At 41.3% G+C, this 26,026-nt stretch overlaps 2 protein-coding genes across 5 annotated transcripts in view; both read left to right on the plus strand.

Moving 5' to 3' along the window:
* The window catches only part of LOC140604053 (zinc finger protein 285-like), a 37,381-nt gene extending 12,315 nt beyond the window's left edge, over positions 1-25,066 (plus strand). The window contains exons 2-5 of one of the 4 annotated variants that reach the window (XM_072774982.1): positions 3,595-3,652; positions 10,369-10,495; positions 11,438-11,586; positions 12,998-13,110. In XM_072774982.1, coding sequence (XP_072631083.1) covers positions 3,638-3,652; positions 10,369-10,495; positions 11,438-11,538 — 243 coding nt within the window. In that variant the 5' untranslated portion in view covers positions 3,595-3,637 and the 3' untranslated portion in view covers positions 11,539-11,586; positions 12,998-13,110. Of the gene's footprint in view, positions 1-3,594; positions 3,653-10,368; positions 10,496-11,437; positions 11,587-12,997; positions 13,111-24,827 lie in introns of those variants that run through there. The other 3 variants (XM_072774967.1, XM_072774974.1, XM_072774993.1) reach the window with 3 other exon arrangements.
* Positions 13,117-18,440, plus strand: ZNF285 (zinc finger protein 285). The gene has a single exon (XM_072774953.1). The coding sequence runs from the start codon at positions 13,129-13,131 to the stop codon at positions 14,650-14,652; it is 1,524 nt and encodes a 507-aa protein (XP_072631054.1). The 5' UTR covers positions 13,117-13,128; the 3' UTR covers positions 14,653-18,440.
* Positions 25,067-26,026: the final 960 nt, after the last annotated feature.

Below are 26,026 nucleotides of genomic sequence, written 5' to 3' on the forward strand. Positions count from 1 at the left end.
AGATGGGTCCTGCTTTTTTATCCAGTCTGAAACCCTGCATCTTTTGATGGGGTCATTAAGCCCATTCATGTTCAGAGTTACTATTGAGAGATATGAGTTTAGTGTCATCATGATATCTATTCAGTCCTTGTTTTTGTGGATTGTTCCACTGAACTTCTTCTTAAAGGGGAATTTTAGGAGTCCCCCTTAAAATTTCTTGCAGAGCTGGTTTGGAGGTCACATATTCTTTCAGTTGCTGCCTGTCTTGGAAGCTCTTTATCTCTCCTTCCATTTTGAATGAGAGCCTTGCTGGATAAAGTATTCTTGGTTGCATGTTCTTCTCATTTAGGACCCTGAATATATCCTGCCAGCCCTTTCTGGCCTGCCAGGTCTCTGTGGAGAGGTCTGCTGTTACCCTAATACTCCTCCCCATAAAAGTCAGGGATTTCTTGTCTCTTGCTGCTTTAAGGATCTTCTCTTTATCTTTGGAATTTGCAAGCTTCACTATTAAATGTCGAGGTGTTGAACGGTTTTTATTGATTTTAGTGGGGGGGGGGATCTCTCTATTTCCTGGATCTGAATGCCTGTTTCCCTTCCCAGATTAGGAAAGTTTTCAGCTATGATTTGTTCAAATACGTATTCTGACCCTCTGTCCCTTTCAGTCCTCTCGGGAACCCCAATTAAACGTAAGTTTTTCTTCCTCAGATTGTCATTTATTTCCCTTAATCTATCTTCATGGTCTTTTAATGGTCTGTCTCTTTTTTCCTCAGTTTCCCTCTTTGCCATCAACTTGTCTTCTATGTCACTCACTCATTCTTCCACCTCGTTAACCCTCGTCGTTAGGACTTCTAGTTTGGATTGCATCTCATTCAATTGATTTTTAATTTCTGCCTGATTAGCTCTAAATTCTGCAGTCATGAAGTCTCTTGAGTCCTTTATGCTTTTTTCTAGAGCCACCAGTAGCTGTATAATAGTGCTTCTGAATTGGCTTTCTGACATTGAATTGTAATCCAGATTTTGTAACTCTGTGGGAGAGAGGACTGTTTCTGATTCTTTCTTTTGAGGCGAGGTTTTCCTTCTAGTCATTTTGCTCAGTGCAGAGTGGCCAAAAGCAAGGTGTATTGGGAAAAGGAGAAAAAGAGAGGAAAGAAAGGAGAAAAAGAAAAAAGAAAAAAGGAAGAAAAAAAGAAAAAAGAAGAAAAAGAGAAAGAAAAAGAAAAAGAAAGAAAGGAAAAAAAAGGGTGGGGGAAGCAAACAGAAATCAAAAAGCAAAAAAAAAGAGGGGGGGGTATCTTCTGATTCTGTATACCTTAAGTCCCTTGACTTCCCCTGGAACTTGTCCCTCTAGTTGGTCTTCTGGGGGAGGGGCCTGTTGCGCTGATTTTCAGGTGTTAGCACTTGGGGGAGCTGCTCTGCCCCCTGCCTGGTGCAGGGCTCAGTGGGGGTTGTTTACCCCGTGAGGCCCCAGGAGGAACAACCCCAGTGGCGGCGGCCAGTTCTGGAACCCTGGCTTCAGCTCCCGCAGTAACTACAGAGCTGTCCTCTCCGTCTGCAGGGGCCTGGATGTTCCGGGGCGGGGCGACTGATCCCAGCTGGGGTCAGGAGCGTCCTTGCGGTCCTGGGCCCTCCCGGCCTCTTCCTTTTGGGGAAGAGGGGGGAGGAGGCCGGATCCTGGGCTGTGTCCCGGCGCCCGTTGGATTCGCGCTCTGGCCGGCCGCGCAGCCCCCTCTCCGCGGAGCCGCCACCCGAGCCCCTCCGAGCTGCTCCCGGAGCCGCACAGCCCCCTCTGCATGGAGCCTCTTCCTCTGCCGGAGCCGCCTCCGAGCTGCTCCCGGGGCCACGCAGCCCCCTCCGCGGAGCCGCCGCCCGAGCCCCTCCGAGCTGCTCCCGGGTCAATGCGTGCGCGCGCTGCAGCCCTTTAGGGAGCTCAGCGCACTCTCCCCGGTGCGCAGTTGCTCTGTTAGTGTACCAGGGAGCCTGAGGGCATCCCCGCCTTCCTGGGGTCCTGCTCTAACTTCCTGCGAGCGCCTTTCCGCCTGGGAAGGTTGGTGCAGCTCCTGCTTCTCCATGACGGTGCTTTCCTGTCCTGGGGGCGCTCGCCCCGGCCTTAGCCCGGCTCCTCGCGGGGCCCCTCCCCCTTGGAGGCCTTTTGTTTATTTCTTCGCCACCCCCCCCCCCCCCCCCCCCGTCTTCCTACCTTGATAGAAGCACGAACTCTTCTCACTGTAGCATTCCAGCTGTTCTCTCTTTAAATCTCAGGCCGAATTCATAGGTTTTCAGGATGATTTGAAGATTATCTAGGTAATTTGGTGGGGACAGGTGATTTGGGGACCCTACTCTTCCGCCATCTTGCCCTTCCTCCTACCACAGATAGTTTTAAACTGCATTACTGGAGAGGATAGAGAGGACAAAGACCTGGTTTTGGGGTTTTATTTTGTAATCTTTGAGGTTCCCATTCTAAGGCAGAATTTTTATACTCCTAAGTTTTTCCTGAAAGGCCAGAGGCCACCATGGTTACAGAGTTTATCAGACAGGAAATAAACACCACAGTCAAAATGATAACTTGAGAAGAGCTTAAAATAAAGGGACGGTTTATAAAAGTGCAGGCAGGGCATGGTCATCAGGAAAGGATGTTGCAATATCCCAGATCTGGTCATAGCAGGGTAACTTACCATCCCTAGGGTGGAAGGGCTAAGGAGGAAGTGGTTGCCAGACCTGGAGAAAGATTTGAGACAAGGGCCACTGACAGGCACTATGACCTTTGGTCAAAGGACATGAAACAGAGTCAGTCCAAAGCAACCTCCAAGGGAAGAGCTGGGTGAATAAAAACTCTGACTTTACTTTTGTCCCTTCCCCTGACCACCTGCTGACTTTTCCTGTTGGCTGAATTCAACCAGAAGGTAGAGGGCAAGGGGGATTCCCTGATACAGGTGGGATGGAGAAGAGAACTGAGTGGTTGTGGAGCAGCAAGTTCCCATAGCTTCCATCTACCTGTTTCAGTCCACCTACAGTCTTAGAGAGTTCCTAGTTCAGTAGCCTGTGAGCTTGTCCAGAGCAGAGCATGTGCCTTTCATGTCCTAGGTATATCGTCACATATTTGAAAAAGTCACAGGGCTCCTGAGGATAAGGACAGGTACTGGAGAAAGAGAAATCATTTTGGAAGCCAAGAGTTAAAATCTTAGCTAACTGAAAATTCTTCAGCTTACAGGTCCTAATTACACAAGAATAAGCATTGTATGCGAAAGTGCAATCAATGGAAGGTCCCCCATCATCCTGAGATCACTGTCCAAGTCAGAAATTCTAGAGCCTCTTATCCGGAGTTAATTAGGATATAGGTGATGCCAATACACTCACAAGTCTGAGAAATGAAAAAGTGTGGCAGTGTGGACCCAGAAGCTTGGGGAGGGAGATAGGATGAGAGAATCCATGAGAATCTGGATGGAGTGGGACAGGGGACAAGGCTTGAGGAGGTAGGATGGAGTGTGTTGGGAATGAGAAGAGAGGTGAAGGTATCTTGGGAGAGAAGAATGTGTGTGAAAATTGTACAGGTAAGGAGAAACCAGGATTCGCTCACAATTTATTAAACCCACGTTCTCATGGATTCTTTCTTTGCAGTTCTGCTTTCACAGGATTCTGCTCTTTCCAAGACAAAGACAGTATGATTAAATTCCAGGTAAGTTAGGGCTTCCTTTCTCTCTCTTGAAGGTCTTGTCACTTTTTTTTTTTTTTTTTTTTTTGGTCTTGTCACTTCGAGGAGCTAGATACCTCTATTCTCTGAAAGGAGGTCGCCCATTTTTGAGTGACAGCTCTGTTAGGCACTTTACCTTGCTTATAACAGCTGCATGAAATAGGTGGTTTTACTCCCTTTGCAGAAATGAAGAAACAGGCTCAGAGATGTCCAGATGTCTAGTTCAGTGCTACTCCAAGTGAGGTTTGCACACAAGTGCTAGTCCACGAGCTGCTTGTCACTGAGCAGATCAATATAGCAATCAAGAGTAAGAGTTCAGAGCCCCTTTAAAAAAATACTTATTTATTTTAAAGAGAGAGTGTGGGTGGGGGAGGGGCAAAAATAGGGAGAGAGAAGCAGTCTGAGCATGGAGACTGACGGGCTGGATTCCACTACCCTGAGCTCATGACCTGAGCCAAAATCAAGAGGTGGTCACTCAACCAACTGAGCCATCCAAGAGCCCAGCATTCAGAAACTCTTAGAGCAATGTTGTATTGCCACAGCATCCAAGTGCCTGTACATGACTACACATGGAGTAGCGCTGGGTCCAGTCCACAGAAGTAGCAAGATTTGAGTGTGTATGTATCCATATCCATCAGGGTTCAACCAGTAAAGCAGAAACAGTATAAGATATATATTGAGATTTGTAAGAGATTTATTTTATATGACTATGAGGGCTAGGCAAATTGTTAAGTCCCAGGGCAGGCTAGAACTCTTAGACTGATGCTACTGTTTACAGGTAGAATTTATTTTCTTAGGGAAGCCTCAGTTCAGGTCTTGAGGCCTTTCAACTGATTGGATCAGGCCCACCCATCCAGATTATGTAAAAATAGTCTTCCTCCCAAGTCATCTGATTATGGAATTTAATCACATCTACAAAATATTTTCACAGTAACACCTAGATTAATGTTTGCTTCCATAATGGGACTGTAGTCTAGCCAAGTTGATGCATCAAAAAAGGCTATCAGAGGGTAGAACAAGGATTTTTTTTAAATCATGAAAAATGTTTTAATTATGAAAATACACAAAAAGAGAAAATAGTACTATGAATCTCTGTGTGTAGTACCCATAATGCAGGTTCAGCATTTTGCCACATCTGCTTAATCTATCTCTTTCACTTTCCTTTTTTCTTTCCCGAAGCATTTTGTTTATTTTAAGGTTGGTTTATTTATTTGAGAGAGAGAGGCTTAAGCAGACTCCATGTTGAGATGGAGTTTGATGCAGGGCTTGATTTCATGATCCCAAGATCACGACCTGAGCTGAAACCAAGAGTTTGATGTCCCAAACATTTTAAAAGATCCTGGGTGTTATTTCATTTTATATTGATTTTGTTCTGAGCTCATTACTTTCTTAGAGTAGCTTGTGTGCAAGCTAAAATAAATGAGCTCTCACTCATTTCCTCTGCCTGGAAACCATCTTTTTTTTTTTTAATTTAAAGATCTTTATTTATTTATTCATGAGAGACACACACAGAGACAGACATAAGCAGAGGGAGAAGAAGGCTTCCTTCAGGGAGCCCTTTGCAGGACTGGATCCCAGGACCCTGGGATCATGACCTGAGCCAAAGGCAGATGCTCAAACACTGAACCACCCAGGTGCCCATGCCTGGAAACTATCTTGCCTGAGTCCACACTGAGTCCCATTAGGTACATTTTCCCTCTTCTACATTACTGCCAGCAGCTGTTTTACCAAATATTCCACACCGTATCACCCTACCATTTCTCCAGCCTCTGATAAGTTTCCCAAAGTATTGCTGCTGGATCCCAAAGTCAGTGCCAGAGATATTTATTTGGTAGTGCTCTGCTTATGGTAGCAGTTTTTGTATTGGTTAGTGTAGATGTGTTGGGTGCTGGCAGAGGACCAAGGAAATAAGTGGAAACATGCTAGACCTTTTAAGGCCCAGGCTCAGAACTGGAACAAATCACTTGGCCAAATCCAAAGTCAAGAGGCAAGGAAATACACACTGGTCCTTGAGTGGAATTGGGGAGCATGAGGGAATTTTGCCAAATTGCAAAGTGTAGCTATTGCTATTGAAAATACAAAAAAAAAAAAAAATGGCTGAGATTATCAGTAATTCTTTGGTATCATCTAATACCTTGGCAATAATCATCTTTCCCTTATCTCAAAAATGCCTCTTTTTGGCTTTTTGGTGTAATTCAATGGGTTCCTCTAGGTACAACGTTTTCTGTAAGTGGAAGCACTATGTGCTTGAATAAATTTAGGTTCCAGATTTTACAGGAAGACTTCATAGATGATACTGTGTGCTGAGAAAAAAGGATTTTAAAGTCTTTGATTAGGGATCCCTGGGTGGCGCAGCGGTTTAGCGCCTGCCTTTGGCCCAGGGCGTGATCCTGGAGACCCGGGATCGAATCCCACGTCGGGCTCCTGGTGCATGGAGCCTGCTTCTCCCTCTGCCTGTGTTTCTGCCTCTCTCTCTCTCTCTCTCTCTCTCTCTCTGTGTGTGTGTGACTATCATAAATAAATAAAAATTTAAAAAAATAGTCTTTGATTATATCTGTATTGGTTTATAAATTTGGTTTATTAATATTTTTGGACTGTCCTTGTACTTGCATCATATGGCAATCTCTGCATAGGATCCCAGCAAGGGACCCACCCTGCTGCAAAAGGTGGTGGGAAATGGGTGTTTTGTTTTGCCAGACAGTTGGAGCCAAGAAAGGAGAAGGAAGTTAGGCTGGTTGAGCTTGCATTCCTAACCCCTTTTTCCTACTGTCTGTCCTACGTGGGCTGTCGGGTATCTGTACTTCCTGGTCCACTCACTCCAACTCCATTTTTTCATCATCCACTGAGAAAAGCAGTGCTGGTAAAACTTACTGAGTGGTTTAAGAGCATCTGACGCTTATTTTCTCAGCTCTGAGGACTAAGAAATCCAAGATCAAGAAGCTGGTAGATTTGGTGTTTGATGAAGGCCCGCTTTCTGACTAATAGTTCGTCCTCTTCTTGCTGTGTCTTCACATAGCAGAAGGGGTCAGCACTCTAGCAAATCTTTTAGAAGGGCACTAATCCCCTTCATAAGGCTCCACTCTCATGACCTAACTACCTCCCTCTGGGCCTCACCTTTTAATACTGTCACTATGAGGGTTAAGATTTCAACATATGAATTTTGAGGGTACACAAACATGCAGTTCAAAAGCCTCTCCCCAGTTTTTTTTTTTAATAATTGTCAGGTTTAAAAAAAAAATAAAAAAAAATAATTGTCAGGTTTTGGTTGTTGAACAATAGCTAGTAATAAATTATTTGTGAAATACATTGTAACTACTCACAACTTTAGTTGGAAGTATTTTTGAGGTACAGAGTCTATTGAGAGAACATGTAACTGGGTAGTGTGATAAGTGCAGTGATAGTATTTTAAATTTTTATTTATTTATTTTTTTGGCTAGGGGATGACTGGGGTTTTTTTTTAAAGATTTTATTTAAAAAAATAAAAATAAAAATAAAGATTTTATTTGTTTATTCATTGGAGACACAGAGAGAGAGGGAGAGAGGCAGAGACACAGGCAGAGGGAGAAACAGGCCCCATGCAGGGAGCCCGATGCGGGACTCCATCCCGGGACTCCAGGACCACGCCCTGGGCCAAAAGCAGGTGCTAAACCACTGAGCTACCCAGGGATCCCCAGGGGATGACTGTTAATACTAGATTACTGTTTTCGGTTTTTTATTTTGGAAATTTTTAATGTATAGAACAATGGAAAAAATAGTGTAATGCATAATCACCTATATTCACAAGTTGTTAACAGTTACACAAATGTACATAATACACCTATATACACACATAATATCTATATTTCATTTTGCTGACCCAGTTGAGAATAAATTTCAGGCATCATTATTCATCCCTAATACTATAGCATGTATCTATTAAGAATAATGTTTTCCTACATTTCCACATTATTGTCATCACACTCAAGAAATTTATATTTTTATTCAGATAAAATTAACAGAGTATTTTATTAGTTTCAGGTGTACAATGTAATGATTCAACAATTCCATACATTTCTCAGTGCTCACCATAAGTGTACTTTTAATGCCATTTATCTGTTTCCCCACCTCCCCGCTACCTCCCCTCTGGCAACCCCAGTTTATTCTCTGTATTTAAGAATCTAGTTTTTTGTTTGTCTCTTTTTTTCCTTTAATCGTTTGTTTTTTCCCCTTAAATTCCACATTTGAGTGAAATCATATGATATTTGTCTTTCTCTGAGTAACTTGTTTCAGTTAGTGTTATTCTCTCTATATCTATCTATGTGGTTGCAGATGGCAAGGTTTCACTCCTTTTTATGGCTGAGTAATATTCCACTGTAGATGTATACTACATCTTCTTTATCCTCCATTCATCTATATCAGTGGGCACTTGGGTTGGTTCCATTATCTTGGCTATTGTAAATAATGTTGCAGTGAACATAGGGGTCCATTTATCTTTCTGAATTAGTATTTTCATTTCCTTTGGGTAAATACCATGCATAAAAATAAACTCAAAGTGGATTAAAGATCTAAATGTGAGTCCTGAAACTATTAAATCCAAGAAGAAAACATAGGCAGTTATTTCTTTGACATTAGCCATAGAAACATTTTTCTGTATATGTCTCCTCTAGGAAGGAAAACAAAAGCAAAATTAAACCATTAAGACTACACTAAAATAAAAAGCTTTTGCACAGAGAAGGAAACCAGCAAGAAACCAAAAAAGAACCTATTGGATGGGAGAAGATATTTGCAAATGCTATCTCTGATAAGGGGTTAATATCCAAAATACATAAAGAACTTATACAACTCACCAAAAAATCCCAAATAATCCAATTAAAAAATAGGCAGAGTACACAAACATTTTCCCAAAGAAGACATGCAGATGACCAACAAACACATGAAAAGACACTCAACATTACTCATCATTAGGGAAATGCAAATTGAAACCACAGTGATAGGGCACCTGGGTTGCTCAGTTGGTTAACCATCTGCCTTTGGCTCAGGTCATGATCCCAGTGGCCTGGGATCATGGGTCCTGGGAGGGAGCCCTGTGTCATGCTCCCTGCTCAGTGGGATTCTGCTTCTCCCTCTCCTGTAGCCCCTTCCTCTGCTTGTGCTCTCTCTCCTGATCACTCGCTCACTCTCGCTTTCTCTCTCAAGTAAAAAACCTTACACCTGTCAGAATGGTTAAAACCAAAACCACAAAAAATAACAAGTGTTGGCCAGAATGTGAAGAAAAAAGAACCCTTATGCACTGTTGGTGGGAATGAAAATTGGTGCAGCCCCAATGGAAAACAGAATGGAGGTTCCTCCAAAATTAAAAATAGAACTACCCTATGAGCCAGAAATTCCACTACTGATTCCACTGTTTTTTAATACTTAGTTGATACCCAAATGCTCCCAATTTTCCCCATAATTTCCTTTTTATTTTTTAAGAAGTCTGGCAGCCAACGCTCTTAATTGCCTTATCTGCTTAGTCCAATAGAAATAGATTAATTTGCCATGACAGAGAAAATAAAATATCCAGTCTTGATGTATGATAGGGAATGAACACCCAGACACTACTAGGCCAATGTATCAGCACAACCTTTTTGGAGGACAATTTGGACAATATCAGTCAAAATGTAAAATACGCATACCCAAGTAACTCAGTAGTCTCTGGTCTAGGAATTTATTTTATAAAAATACTCTTATAAGCGCTCAAAGACAGATGTTCATGGATGTTTACTGGAACATTCTTTGTGTGACTGTGGATGGTTAATGGGGACATAAGCAATGCAGAGGAAAGAAGAGAAACTTGGCCTACACAAAACTTTGAATTTTTTCTGTTTCTCAATTTTTTGTACTAGTAAGGGTCCATTCAGGATAAAAAGGACACTGGCTTTTTTTTTTTTTTTTTTTAGATTTAATTTATTTATTTGAGAGAGAGATCACAAGCAGGGAGGAAGGGGCAGAGGGAGAGGTATGAGCAGACTCCCCACTGAACAGAGAGCCCCATGCAGGGCTCCATCTCAGGACCCTGAGATCATGACCTGACCTGAAGGCAGACACTTAACCTATCGAGCCACCCAGGTGCCTGAACACTGGCTATTTGAACAGGAAGAATTCAATAGAATTGTTGATTAGGCATGGAGTTGTGAGCCAAGACACTGATGGGTAAAGAGAGAACTCTATTATGGGAGTACCAACTTTGGGAAGTAACTACTAACCTGGTGGAGGGAACCAAAGGGAGAGATTGAATTATGAGAAGTTAGAGGGGGGGGCCTTGTGGGGCTGAAATGCAGAATTGTGAGGAGGGGGTGCTGGCTGGCTGGTGTCTCTGAGCTCAGCGAAGAAACCTAGGGGCCAAGGACCCAGACTTCAGCTATTGGTACCCAGAAGGACTGCTGCCACCAACAGTAACACCAGAACAGAAGGCAAACAGGCAGGAGCAAGTCCCTTCTTTCTCCCCCAACCTTGCAGAATTCCTCTTGTGCCCCCTTGGGGCAGACAGAACCTCACGTAGAGCCAGTTCTCAGATTGAAAGCTTGATTTGCAGAATGGTGGCTCCAGCACTACAAAGTGAGTTTAAACTGGAGAGTTTGGAGCAGAAAGATAAAACCTAATGACCCACACATCTTCCAGCTCTGCTCTTCTGCCACTGGTCGTCTGTGGATGGTCCATTTGGCATGTGCTCAATGTTTTAGGAAACTGTGACCTTCAAGGATGTGGCTGTGGTCTTCACCGAGGAAGAGTTGGCGCTACTGGACAAGACCCAGATAAGCCTGTACCAGGACGTGATGCTGGAGAACTTCAGGAACCTTGTTTCAGTGGGTGAGGACAACAACTCTCTATAACTAAGCAGCAAACCACTGGTCCTGTTTCCTCAAATAATCAGCTTCAAACCAGATAGAGCATTCCAGTTGGAGGACAAAGAGAAACTTTGCCCACTGGAGAGAATACCTGAGGGATGCACATGCTAAGGAGACCCCTGAAGTTAGTGAGTTTTAATAGATTAATGTGAGCAATGGCCCCTTGTGAAGTGTTGGTGAGGGAACCCTCACATCCTGCACCCCCTGGCCCCATGGGCCTCTAATACCGTTAGCGAGACCATCCTGGCTTCCTTTCACTCTAGGTTTCCATTCTGCTCTCATGTTTCTCAAAGCGAGGTTGATAAAGTTCACACCCTACCACAGGCCTTGGTCCCTTGGTTGCTTCTAGAGAAAAACCAGTGCTTTGGGCAAACTAGTGTTCAAGGAACCAAAACCAGGATCTGTGTATAGTGAGTGTGATAGGAGTATCAGCTTATTTGCTTTCTCATTGATAAATATCTAATTTTTACTTCTCAGAGGCTCATATACAGATATGTATTACCTTTTAATTTATAAGATAGTTGCTATTCCTTCTTTTACAAAAGAAACAACTGAGGCATAGAGTAGTTAAATAACTTGCCCATGGTCACATAGCTTGTAAGAACTAGATATGAACCCTCCTAATCTGGTTCTAGACCCTATGGGGTTTTGTTTTGTTTTGCTTTTTTTCTAGAGAGAGAGAGAGAGAGCAGAGTGGGGAGGGGCAGAGGGAAAGGGAGGGAGAGAATCTCAAGCAGACTCCCCACTGAGTGAGGAGCCTGACTCAGGGATCGATCTCACCACCCATAGACCATAACCTGAGCCAAAATCAAGAGTCAGATACTTAACCAACTGAGCCACCCAGGTGCCCCTAGACCCTGTGTTTTTAATAACCATATGAAACTAAGTACCACTGTGTCTATAGATTATAGACATATGGCTAGTCTGCAGGATTCAACTGTCAGTGAGTCTGAAATCAAGTTACTCTATCAAAATCAGCAGCTTTTAAAAAGCAAGACAGATTAATGGACCAGAACACAAAAGAATTTATCAGAGTACATTACACCTAGTAAGGTAAGTATTAGCTGATAAAAGTGTTGTAGTTAACAGTCTATTTGTGCATACTGGGTCACAGTACAAATGCTTTTCTTACTATGGATACAGTTGAAACAACTGGAAAACTGCTCCTTTAGGCCCCTTGTGGGTAGCTCCAAGTCCCCCTTTCTCTGATACTATCTTACAAACTACATCACTCTCAATAAAGTGACTCAGAAACTACCTTGAGCCAGAAGCAGTGTCCAGATGGTCTTGACCATAGTATTCATGTCATTCTGAAGCCCATTTTAGGGAACCAAGGATGTGACGACCCTCTTCTACCTCATCTCCCTATGTTTTGTGGCCCTGTAGTACAAATCTTCCTTCTCTGGGGCCAGGCCATTGACAGTGCCACATTGCCCATTCTCATAGTCATAGCTATTTGAGGTTCTGCAACTATTTAAAGAAAAGATGTTAAGGAAATAGTTTACAGAATCTTAGAGCATGCGACTCTTGATCTCAAGGTCCTGAGCTCAAGTCTTACATTGGGAGTAGAGGTTACTTATTAAAAAAATAAATAAATAAAAGAAAAAATCACTTTATCTCTTTGTGGAATCCAGAAAATCTCAGAGAAAAGGGTGTATCTTTAAGCCTGCCTCAAAGGTGTACATGTGCCTCCCCCCACCACCCCAGGACCATATTTCACAATATTATCCCTATATCAGTTCCCAGTGCTGTTTTAGGCCAACTATATACAGTTGGGCAGGTTGTAAGAAACACACATGATATTCCCACCTCATGTGACAATAATGTGAAGGAAGGGACATTAACAGGAGACAAGACTTGTTGCTTGTTTCTGCAATTTCATATGGTATCTTGGAAGGTCTTTGTGTCTGTTACCATGTCCAGCACTCACATTATTATCTGTACACACAAATACACCATGAATCATATGGGAGCCTTCCCTGTACCTTTTTTGAAAGAGAGAGAGAGAGCAAGCACAAGTGGGAGGAGGGGCAGAGAGAGAAGGAAAGGGAAAATCCAAGCAGGCTCCATGCTCAGTGCAAAGCCCAATGTGGGGCTCAATCTTACAACCCTGAGATCATGACCTGAGCCAAAGTCAAGAGTTGGATGAGATGCTTAACCGACTGAACCACCCAGGTATCCCTTCCTCATTCCTTTTGTAGCGAAATGATTAAAGGTGTCTTATCAGCTGCTCTTACAGCAGGAGAGTGAATTTCTTTATAATTGTTCCCAAAATTTCCTTTGATTTCCCTGCAACATCTGATTTTTAATTGGCAGTTCATGGATTAGAAGTACTGTGATTCTTATTGTTTCCTATAGCAATAGAAGCCAGTGGCAACTTCCCACCCCATCTTACTTCATTTCTCAAAACCTCTGGAGGTATGACTTACTTGTTTTCTTAGCCAAATTCTCTTTCTCCTCATAGGAGACAGGATTAAAAACAACATTTCACATCTTCAGGGGAAAGGGTTGAGTTATCTCTCACAAGAAGTGCTCTACTTCTGGCAGATTTGGAAACAAAGGATCAGTGAATTACCGGTGAGTCAGGAGCATGTCATGAATCTTCAAGGAGAGGGTCCCCAATATTTAGAAGATATTTCCCTCTGTGAAGAGTGGGCGAGAGTCTCCCTTCAGATTTCTGAAAATGAAAACTATATAACAAATGCCATTAATTTAGAAAATCAAGATGGCACATCGTGGAAAGGCCTGACACAAGTCCTTACCCCAGAATCTTGGAAGGGAGCCAATATGATGACTGAGCCCCAGAATTCTCAAGGACAATATGAGAGAATTCATGTGAACAAGAAACTGTATGGATGTGCTCAATGTGATGATGGCGTCAGTCAGACATGTGATCATGGTGATTCCCAAGAATGTAAAGAAGAGGAACCTTGTAGACCCACTGATTGTAGAAAACACTTGGCTACAGAATCAACAGTCAAACAGCATAACGTGGTCCCTGTGGTAGCCCAACCTGTTAAATGTAATAACTATGGTGTGGGCTTCATAGATGGTGCAGACCCTCCTGTTCATCACAGCACTCCCATAGGAGAAAAGTCTTGTGCATGTGACCAGTGTGGAAAGGACTTTAGTCAGAGCTCAGATCTTACTGTTCATTATAAAACTCATTCAGAAGACAAAGCTTATGAATGTCAAGAGTGGGCAGAGGGCTGCAAGCAGAGCTCAGAACTTCCCAGATATCAAAAAGGACCCTTGGGAGACAAACCCTATAAATGTCTTGAATGTGGCAAGGTCTTCAGGCGCAACTCGTCTCTTCACAACCATCACCGGGTCCACACAGGGGAGATGCCTCACAGATGTGATGTGTGTGGGAAGGGGTTTGGATTTAGGTCGCTTCTTTGTATTCATCAGGGAGTACACACAGGGAAAAAGCCCTATAAATGTGAGGAGTGTGGGAAGGGCTTTGATCAGAGCTCCAATCTTCTTGTCCACCAGAGAGTCCACACTGGAGAGAAGCCCTACAAATGCAGTGAGTGTGGCAAATGCTTCAGTTCAAGCTCTGTTCTTCAAGTCCACCAGAGGCTGCACACAGGGGAGAAGCCTTATAGGTGTGGTGAGTGTGGAAAGGGCTTCAGCCAAAGCACACACCTTCACATTCATCAGAGAGTCCACACAGGGGAGAAGCCCTACAAATGCAATATGTGTGGAAAGGCTTTTGCATACAGTTCGGTTCTTCACACTCATCAGAGAGTTCACACGGGAGAAAAACCTTACAAATGTGAAGTCTGTGGTAAAGGCTTCAGTTATAGCTCATATTTTCACTTACATCAAAGAGACCACACCAGAGAGAAACCATATAAATGTGATGTGTGTGGTAAGGGCTTCAGTCGGAATTCAGATCTTCATGTGCATCTCAGAGTGCACACAGGAGAGAGGCCCTATAAGTGTAAAGAATGTGGGAAGGGCTTCAGTCGCAACTCATATCTTCTTGCTCACCAGAGAGCTCATGCAGGTAAGATGCAATATACATGTCACGAGCATGGCCAGGGCTTTAGCTACAGCTCAGACGTTCTTGCTCAACAAAGACTGCATGAAAGGACAGAAACAGTCTCAATGTAATTCTCAAATGAGCCAATTGGGAAAGCAAGCAAGTCTATGTATTCCAGGCAATAAAGGCTTACTCAGTTCCTAGAAGGCCTGCGGCAGCAAAGGACAAAAATACTGCCACCTATGATGTCATCCTGCAGCACTCAAGCAGGGGTTCTTAAGAGCATTCTACTGTGGATCCCAAGAACTTCTGCAAAGCTCTCATCAGCTGTCACATGCTGCAGTGGCAAAGTAAAGGAGTATCACTGGAAAGATATTCAGAAGAGTGCTCAGAAATGAAACCCATGTTATTAACGTGGTAAGAATATTAGTCCATTCCATTAGATTTTCTACACAGGAAGAAGCTCTGTCGAGTGTTAACTTTATAGGCATGGCTGTGTGTTTGTCTCAGCTGGTTCCATTTCTTGGTCACATAAAGACTCCATTTCCCAGAAACCCTTGCAGTTAAGAGCTGGTCCATGTGATAGAGTTCCAAGCAACAGAGCGTGAGCATAAGTAATATAAGCTCCTTCCCGGCCTGGCCCTTACAAACATCTTGTGATGTCCCTCTGGGCACCTTTTCTGTCTTGATGGCGACTTTGGAGGCTGTTCCAGGCTTGATTGGTAGAAGATGGCTATCTGACCTCTGTTGGACTTTATTTTTCTTGAGTAAGAAATAAACATGTATTGTGTTATACTACTGATATTTTGGCAGTTTATTTCTTGCTGGTATTGCCCAGGTTATGCCAACTATGACAGAGGGATTTAACGGCAACATATTTCATGGTCATTGGAGTTCACGTAAGGAAACAACTTCATAATTGAATTCAAAACTTCTAAATATTTAAGGTTATATGTGGCAGTGCAGCTACCTTAAATGGTGTGGATAGGACTTCTTCAGTGAGAATCTTCATTCATTGGTTTGTGCATAAAAAAGAAATGTTCCAAACAATGTGCATGTGGTAAAACTAGCAAAAATGCAATCTGTAGACATAAGAAATCCCGTGTAGTAGAGAAACTCTGTAAAGTGTAATAATGGGAAATGTTTGTCAATAAGAAATTAGCCAGACTAGGTGTCCTTCAAATAGTCTTAATAAAGAGGATTAAGTAAAACTAATATTTACTGAAGTAATTAACAACTTACAGAAGGCCAAGGGTGTTCATTATCAGAAGCTGGCTACCACTGCTTCTCTTTTAATAAAAGTGGGATTTTAGAAGGTGCTTATTTTGTCAAGTACCTCCCACAATTGTGATTTAGTTTGGGATTATAGATGGATTTGGGAGGAAGAGATATATTCACAATTTATTTTTTCATCTTTAATAATATCTTTTTTGGTATCTTAGTTTATTTATAGGTTTCTTCACTTGGATAATGTTTTCTTTTCTAAGATTTTATTTATTTGAGAAAGAGAGAGAGAGTGAGAGAGAACACAAGCAGTCGAGGTGGGGGAGAGGGAGAAGCAGACCTCTTGCTGAGCAGGGAAACTGATAATATAGGACTCCATCCCAGGACCCTGAGATCATGACCTGAGCTGAAGGCAGACACTTAACCAACTGAGCTACCCAGGAGCCCCTTGGATCATGTTTTCTTCTTTTTTTCTTTTTAAAAAAGATTTTATTTATTTATTCATGAGAGATTCAGAGAGGCAGAAACAAAGGCAGAGGGAGAAGCAGGCTCACTGCGAGAAGCCTGATGCGGAACTTGATCCCAGGACCACAGGATCATGACCTGAGCCGAAGGTAGACACTCAACCGCTGAGCCACCCAGGTATCCCTGGATCATGTTTCTTTCTAGTTTTTCTTGCATTATAATTTCCTAAAGTTATGGTTTCCATATGGAACAGCCATTCAAAATCAAATAAAACCATACTAAGGTGTTGCTTTCTTAGTGATCCAGGTGAGCATCCACAGTGAAACATTAATAAAACTCAGTGTCAGTAACGGAATGGAAAAACCAGTGGTTGGTGGGAAAAAATACGAGTGCAACATTCCTGGAGAGGAATTTGTCTATATGTATCAAAGGGTATAATGTGCATTGTCTTTGAACTAATAATTCCACTTCTGAGAATTTATCTTTACAGTATAATTGCACAAGTGGGAAAAGATGGCTTCAGAAGGGAACTTATTCTAAAAATATTCATAATAATAAAAGTTGCAAGCAACCTGAAAATACTTAAGAGATTGAATAAATTATGGTACTTCCATGTAATGAAACAAAATATCACCATTAAAAATGATATAGACCTATCATTGGAAAAAAAATCACATTGTAAAAGATCATTACAGGATGACCCCTGACTGATAAAGAAGTTTTAGAGCACAGAGTAGCCCTGGGAGTGGTCCCCTTCACCACTCTACACTTTACTTTTCAGTGTTGTTTCAAGGGTTATTTTGATTGTTTAACCCAAGTGGGGATATGCATAATTTGGGAAATGCTTCCCCCAAATTATTTTCCTTCTCTCTATTCAGATGCTTGTGATAACAGTTTTGTCATTAGACATTTACCAATCCTTATATGATGTTTTTCCATAATGGGTTGTGAGTAGAGCTCATGGTGGAGAGAGTAAGTTGTTGGAGAAAGCAAGTCCTGGTGAAAGGTTTTGAGGTTTTGTTTTATTTATTTATTTATAAAGACTTTATTTATTTATTCATGAGAGACACACACACATTGAGAGACAGAGAGAGAGAGGCAGAGACACAGGCAGAGAGAGAAGCAGGCTCCATGCAGGGAGCCTGACATGGGACTCGAACCCAGGTCTCCAGGATCACGCCCTGGGCTGAAAGTGGCGCTAAACCGCTGAGCCACCCGGGCTGCCCGAGGTTTTGTTTTAGAAAGGTGCTTCCAGGGATGGAAGGCAATGGGCTTAACCTATCACCAGATGGCTGCTGTAGTTTAGCGCCTTGCATGGATGAATACTCTAAATGGACCAGCGGGAAAGCCAGCTGTCTTACATTGTGTGACCTTCCTTTGTGTCTCTGTGTTGATTATTGTTTTTTACATTCCTTGGTTTTCTGACTTTACTGTATGTCTTCCTATGTAATCCAACATTTACCATACCAGTAGCTGGGACTTTGGAAGTGGCAATGATTACAGTTCAGTGTAGGGGCACTGTGCCAGGTTATTGCCTTTCAGTTCCAAATTCACCCTTTGATACATACTCTATGATAATGGAAGAAATTTCTTTGAGCATTTCTCCTTTGCAGAAAACACAATGTTAAGCTTTCTCAGCCAAGGGTGTTGGAGGGAGATTTCAGGAGAGAGGAATCTTCTGCTGTTTGTAGCAGCTGCATGGTCAGTGGAATTGAGGACATCTGGTCCTACTCTGCACTAGCCACACATCAAGAATGCAGTCCCTTGATGATCTTGAAACTCTAGCCTGTTGATCACATTCCTGTGGACCTCTGGATGTGGACTCTACCCTTTGCAGACGTTCTACCAACATATGCACGCCCATTGTCTCTGGGCATCCATGTACGTGGCCACTGGCTGTGGCTCATCTGTTCCCCATCTGCACCCTTCCTCATTCTGCATGCCCATGCATTCCATCACCTGTTACAACTTGGCTACATACCACTCATACCCTAGAATGTTGCTTCCCACTTGACCAGCAATCAGAGACCACCTTTGACTCAAGCAAAACAGAAAACTTCTCTGCTATCCGGTAGGCTACAGCTATATTTTCTTCATGAATCTGAGGTTTGTCCCAAGTTTGTCTTTCCTTAGATACTCTCAGTATTGTACCACATAGAATTTTTTAAAATATTGTATAGTTACTTTTTAAAAGTTTAATAATTTGTATATTAAATTTCCACTTAAATCACTGTATGGTTTCTGTCTCCTTATTGGACCCAGACTGATCAGGTGACAACTATAATTGCTGTTTCGGTGGGAGTTTTAAGGTCAAAGAATACAGTGAGTTTCGGGTAATTCAATGGTGATGAAGGAGAAAATATGAGAAATATATTCTTTGTCAGCCTTGATAGCTGCAGACATAAAAGACTTGGAAGACTCACTTCAACATCTGTATGCAAACTGAAAGACATGATGAGAAACCTGGTATGAGAGATCTTGGTGAACAGGCTTCTTACACCTGATGTGGACAAAGCCTTTCTAGGGAATAAAGTTTTATATATATATATTTTTTTAAGATGTTATTTATTTATTCATGAGAAACACAGAGAGAGAGGCAGAGATACAGGCAGAGGGAGAAGCAGGCTCCATGCAGGGAGCCCAATATGGGGCTTGATCCTGGGTCTCCAGGATCACGCCCTGGGCCCAAGGCAGGTTCTAAACCACTGAGCCACCCAGGGATCCCCATAAAGTTATATTTTAATAAGATTATCCACTATCTATAAGATGATATTAATGTAGTAAAAGATTAACTCAGAGGTGAAATCCAGGGTAACCATGATTTGGTATTTACCAGGGAAAGAAACTTTTTGGGGTCCAGAATTAGTTCAACTTTTCCTCAGGACAGAGATCAACCTTCAACCTTTGCGTAGACCCCATGAACAATACTCCTGTTTGGCCAGGAGAAGCCCTTGTGTGTCACATTTAGTTCTCAGCTTTCTTATGGCATAATTGTTACACAAAAACTGTAGATATTTAATGTATACAGTTTAATGAGTTTAGATATGTGCATACACCTGTAAAACCAACATAACAATCAAGGTAATAGACATATGTATCACCTCTAAAAGTTTCCTTCTGTCTCTTGGATTTTTTATTTTTTGCAGTAACATGAGATCTACCCTTTTAGCAAACTTTTAAGTATATAATACAGTATTGTTGCTTTTAGACACTATGGTGTACTGCAGATCTTTAGAACTAATTTACCTTTCATAACTGAAACTTTATACCATTGAACAACTCCCCATTTCCCCTTCCCCCTGGCTCCTGATAATCACCATTCTGTTCTCTCTCCTATGAATTTGACTAATTAGGTAACTCATTTAAGTAGAATCATGCCATTTTTACCCTGTGACTGGCTTATTTCCCTTAGCATAAAGTCCTCAATATGCTAAAGAATGAAACTGGACCCCATCTTACAACACACACACACACACACACACACACACACACACACACACACTCAAATTGATTAAAGACTTAAATAAAAAACCTGAAACCATAAAACTTCTAGAAGAAAACATAGGGGGGAACCTCTTTACATTGGTCTTGGCAGTGATTTCTTGGATATGACACCAAAAGCACAACTGACAAAAGTGAAAGTAGACAAGTGGGATGACAACCAGCTAAAAAGCTTCTGCAAGCAAAGAAAACAATCAAAGAATGAGAAGGCAATCTATGGAATGGAAGAAAATCTATGCAAATCATATATCTGATAAGGTGTTAATGTATAAAATATAAAAGGAACCCCTACAATCCAATAATAAATACCAACACAATAACCTGATTTTAAAATGGGCACAGGACTTGAATAGACACTTCCCAGAGAAGATGTACAAATGTCCAACAAGTTTACGAAAAGATGCTCAACATCACTAATCAGTGAAAAGCAAATCAAAACCACAATATGATATCAACTCACACTGGTAAGATGGCTATTATTTTAAAAAAAACATCAAGAGATAACAAGTGTTGAGGACATAGAGAAATTGGAACTCTTACACTGTGGGAATTAAAATGGTGCAACTTATATGGAAAACAGCAGCGGAGATTCCCCCTAAAATTAAAAATGTAACTACAATATAATTACCTTTATGGATATGTATCTCAAAGAACTGAAAGCAAGATGAGATATCTGCTTTCCCATGTTCATTGCACCACTATTCCCAACAGCCAAGAAACAACCCAAATGTCCATTGACAAATACACGGATAAAGAAAATATGGTATATACTACACACAATGGAATATTATTCAGCCTTAACAAGAAGGAGATCTTTTCATTTGTACATTTAGCTTTGTAAATAAAATTCTCAGTATTCAACCTGGCTTTGAGAGATCAAGAGAAGGCATACATTTTAAGAACTTTCCCCAAGAGGAGACAAAAGGTATGGCATGGACACATCCATAGAACAGGTCTAAGAAAGCCTCAGAATTCGTAGCCAAACTGACTGGTGAAGAGATTGCTTTCCTGAAGCCAGTCAGTAAAGACTGGAGGAAGTGTTTTCACTAAATGCAAAACCAGCAATGCAAAACCCCAAAAAACAAAAAAAATCAATGAAATGTGATACCACCAAAGAAACAATAATTTTCCAGTAACCAATCCCATAGAAAGAAGCTCTAGGAATTGCCTGACAAAGAATTTAAAATAATTTTTTAAAGAAAGCTCAGCAAGTTATCAGAGAACACAGATAGATAATTAAATCAGGAAAACAATACATGAACAAAACAAAACTAGAGAAATAGAAAAAATTTTTAAAGAAGAGTTGAACACATTCTAGCACTGAAGAGAACAATGACTGAAATGGGAAAAAAAAAAAAACAAAAAAAAAAAAACAGTGTCAAAATGAACTTGATCAAGCAGACCAAAGAGTCTGGTAACACGAAGACCAGCTATTTGGAATTATCTGGTCAGAGGAGAAAAATATCATCTGCTCTCACTTATATGTGGAATCTAAAACAAAAAAATAAACTCATAGAAACAGAAAATATTTGTTTCCAGAGGCAGAGGATGATGAATAGTTGAAATGGGTGGTGCAGTAAAAAAGTAAAACCTCAAGTTATGTTTTAAGTCCTGCAGATGTAATGTATAGCATGGTGATCATAGTTTAATACAGTATCGTATATTTGAAAGTTGCTAAGATAGTAAATCTTAAAAGTTCTAATCACCAAAAAATTGTAACTATATGTGGTAATGGATGTTAACTAGACTTATTATGGTGATTCTTTGATAATATATACATATATCAAACCATTATTTTGTACACCTAAAACTAATGTCAATTACATCTCAATTCTTAACATCTGAAAAAAAGTTAAGGGTGGTGAATTACAGTAGCTTTATTTTTATGGCACTTTATACTCTACAAACTGTTCTATACTTATTTTATTTTGCCAGTTTTATTCAATATTCAAATGCAATTTATAGGTAGTAGATCATCAAACCTAAATCAAAAGTCTTGAATTATCTTTCCAATTTGAACTTTTAACTCAATAAGAATTATATATAATTATCGCAGTTCTGCATCGGCGTTGTCTGAATTAATAAGGTTTTGCTCTATTGTAGCTATAATAGACCTGACAATTTTATGGCCATCTTATATCCCAGAGTGCTACTTCCACCTACATGTTAGTAATAAATACTGTTTCTTCAAACAGAGCATCCCAGTTCAAAGAAAAAAATAGTGGCAATGTCAAAAGCTGGCAAGGATGCAGAGAAACTGGAATTCTCATACATTTCTGTTGGGAATGTAAAATGGTACAGGCACTCTGGAAAAAAGTTTAGCAGTTCCATAAAGAACTGAACATATAGGGATCACTGGGTGGCGCAGCAGTTTAGCGCCTGCCTTTGGCCCAGGGCGTGATCCTGGAGACCTGGGATCGAATCCCACGTCAGGCTTCTGGTGCATGGAGCCTGCTTCTCCCTCTGCCTATGTCTCTGCCTCTCTCTCTCTCTCTATCTCTGTGTGACTATCATAAATAAATTTTTAAAAAATTAAAAAAAAGAACTGAACATATACTTACAATACACCCCAGCCACTGCACTCCTGGACATTTACCAGAGAAATAAAAAAATTTACAGACACATAAAAAATCTGTACATTAATGTTCATATTTATTTATAATAGCAAAAAAGCTAAAACAAAATTTCCTCAATAAGTAAATGGTTAAACAAACTCTGGCACATCCACGTTATGGAATACCACTCAGTACTAAAAAGCAATGGATCATTGATACATGCAATTACTTGGATAGATCTTGAGATCAGTTTACTGAGTGAAAAACCCAACTTCCTTTTTTTAAATTATTTATTTTTATTTTTTTTATTTTTTAAAGATTTTATTTATTTATTCATGATAGTCACACAGAGAGAGAGAGAGAGAGAGGCAGAGACACAGGCAGAGAGAGAAGCAGGCTCCATGCACCGGGAGCCCAACATGGGACTCGATCCCGGGTCTCCAGGATCGCACCCTGGGCCAAAAGCAGGCGCCAAACCGCTGCGCCACCCAGGGATCCCAAAACCCAACTTCCTATATGATTCCAATTATATAACATTCTTAAAGTGACCAAGTTATAGAGATGGAAAACGGAGTTATGGCTTGTTGCCACCGTCCGACCTCATGACAGAGTATCTTCTTGCATATTGCTAGCCTGGAAAAGATCAAAATTCAAAATATGGTTTCTACTGAGTGGGTGTTGATTTCACACCATTGTAAGTGGAACCACTGTAAGTCAGAGAATGTCTGTACTTATAAGATGAACATTAGGATTGCTGGATGGTTTACTGTAGGCTCTACTGACTCCCATTGCATTTATTTTTTTAAAGATTTTATTTATTTATTTATTTATTTATTCATTCATTCATTCATTCATTCATTCATTCATTCATTCATTCATGAGAGACACACACAGAGAGAGGCAGAGACACAGGCAGAGGGAGAACCAGGCTCCATTCAAGGAGCCCAATGTGGGACTTGATCCTTGGTCTCCAGGATCACTCCCTGGGCCAAAGGCAGGCGCTCAACTGCTGAGCCACCCAGGTGTCCCCCTCCCATTGCATTTAAAAATTCTTTTACTCTAAAAAAAAAAGCTTTGCTTTTATCTTATCCTAATATATGTGAAACTTCAAAACTGATATTAATACATATTTTTTTTCCTTTCATGGAGATAACATCTGTTATATAAGGGATCACATAGTCTGATTTGTGATCATGGTTTCCTTGTTTTAAGCCCTGTTTTTACATATTTGCTGTTCTTTTTGCTTCCTCTCCAAAGGGAAACTTTATTTTTTTAAAAAAGATTTTATCTATCTATCTATCTATCTATCTATCTATCTATCTATCTATCTATCTATGAGAGACACACAGAGAGAGAGAGACAGCAACGCAGGCAGAGGGAGAAGCAGGCTCCATGCAGGGAGCCCGAGGTGGGACTCGATCCTGGGACTCCAGGATCGTGCCCTGGGCTGAAGACAGGCGCTAAACCACTCAGCCACTCAGGGATCCCCCCAACCTAGCCTTTAAATAAGAATGATCAAATACAATTAATCTGTTTGGATTTTTAAAAAGATTTTATTTATTCATGAGGGACACAGAGGCAGAAACATAGGCAGCCGGAGAAACAGACTCCCTGCAGGGAGCCTGATGCAGGACTTGATCCCAGGACCCCCAGATCATGACCTGAGCCAAAGGCAGACGGTCAACCATTGAGCCACCCAAGTGCCCCTCTGTTTGGATATTGATTGGAATAAACTAGCTATAAAAGGCAATTTTTCAGTAAACAGGAACTCAAACTGACATTAGATAATACTAAGAATTGTTAAGTTTGTTTCATAAAGTAACAATTTTGTGTGTACATAAGAAAATATTGTAATTTTAAGTGATATATATGTAGTATTTGGAAGGAAATCACAATGTCAAGGAGTAGCTTTATTTTTATTTTTTTGGAGTAGCTTTAAAATACTTCAGAAAAAAAAAATTAAGAAATGATAAGTGAAGCCACTGTGGGAAAGATTTTAAGTGTGGAATTTAAGGTATATACATTTGGTGTTTCATGTTACTGTTCTCAATACTTTTATATTATTCTCAATACAATACTTGTTGTATTATTGTTTCATTTTAAAAATTGTTTTCTGCCCAGAAGGAAAGAGGTGAGTACATACTTCCTGTAGTTTAACTTGTCAGTTACCTGGACTCCATCCCCACCTCAACCTATCCCCCATCCTGAATAAAAGAAAAATACTCATAGCAAATATTTAATATCAAAGAGCAACACAGGAGTAGTCAAAGGGAAGTCTGAGTTCAAACTAAAAAATTTTAAAGGAAAAACCTTTTTTCCCCATTGCAGTATTTTCTCCAACTCCTTGCCAGAGCAGTTCCTTTCACTTGTCAGAAATAACATTGCTGTTTGTTTTGTAGCATGATCTGTGCTCGGAATTCCTTGTGGATTCTTAGCATCTTGAAAGAAATAGTTTATGCCAGATAGCACAGTCAGAGGTAGATGAATACAGGCATATGTAAAGAGGCAATCAAGGCAAACTGAGCCTGAGATACCGTATCCCCTTCTCCCCCTTTTTATAGATTTTACTTCATTCTTCCTCACAGAGACAGGCAGAGACATAGGCAGAAGGAGAAGCAGGCTCCCCTCAGTAGTCTGGGGACTCGATCCCAGGACCCCGGATCATGACCTGAGCCGAAGGCCAACGCTCAACCACCGAGCCACCCAGGCGCCCAGAGATATACCATATTCCTTAATGCAGCACGCAGCCAGTCCCTTTAAAAGTTTGTCTTAAAAAAAAAATAATAATAATAAAAAAATAAAAGCTTGCCTTTTTTCTGTCTTTTCTGCTAAAAAGTTATATTTTCATATGAAAAGCTCCGCTTTCTTCCCAAGTACTAGTTCTTGGGAAGAGAAAAAAAAAATTACAAAAAGAAAAAAAACGCTTATAGCGCAGAAGCCACTCAGAATTTAACCAAAAGCAATAGAGGCTGGGGGGCCGGAATCACGATCCCGCAGAGGATTCTGGGAGGTGTAGTCGGAAGGGCCTCCACTCCAGGAGGGCGGGGCCGTAGCCCTAAACCGCTCAGGGATTCTGGGAAGTGTAGTCCAGAACTTCCGTGCAGTGGACGACATTTCCTCTTCAGCAGTGTGGGGTTGGGTTTCGTGCGTGGCTCCTGGTTGGGGGAAGGGAGGAACTTCCGCTCGAGGAGAGGTTGCAGCCATTATTCCCCATGTAGTAATGAGATTTGAGTCCTAGCAGCGATTCTAGTGCTCTTCAGCTTAGGCGAGAGACCAGTGATGTCCCAGACCTCTGCCTTAAGGACAAGGGATGTCGATTGGAGGACAAGGTGTAGAGGCATTTGCATTTCCCTCTCGGCAGGCAGAGCTTCTTAGTGTTTGGGGCGGATGGCGTCCCAGCTTGGAGGCGGGCTAGGGTCATGCATCGCTATCCGATGCTCCTGGGTGCTGAGCTCCCCCAGCCCTCTTCTGTTCCTGCCAATCAGCTTTGCGGCTTCCTAGCGCTGTAACGTTGGGCCAGTTGATCTTGGTGAATAAGTTTCCTGGGTGTAATTATAGCTTATGAGAATTAAATGAAGTTAATACTTCTAAAAAGCTGGAGAACAATGATGAAACATGGAAAAGATTGCCTCTGGTTACTCGTGCACAGGGCTTCAGCCAAAGTAAATGTTACAATGAGCAAGTCTGTATGAAAATTTTAGATTTCCCTATGTTAAAAAGATGCCATACATACAGGTGTAGAGGATTTAGAGTAAACTGA

The sequence above is a fragment of the Canis lupus genome, chromosome 1 (genome assembly GCF_048164855.1).
Source record: "Canis lupus baileyi chromosome 1, mCanLup2.hap1, whole genome shotgun sequence".
Lineage (NCBI taxonomy): Eukaryota > Metazoa > Chordata > Mammalia > Carnivora > Canidae > Canis > Canis lupus.

What these genes read in the sequence shown, in the direction of transcription:
- ZNF285 (XM_072774953.1), top strand. Translation starts at nt 13,129, where the DNA reads ATGAATCTTCAAGGAGAGGGTCCCCAATATTTAGAAGATATTTCCCTC.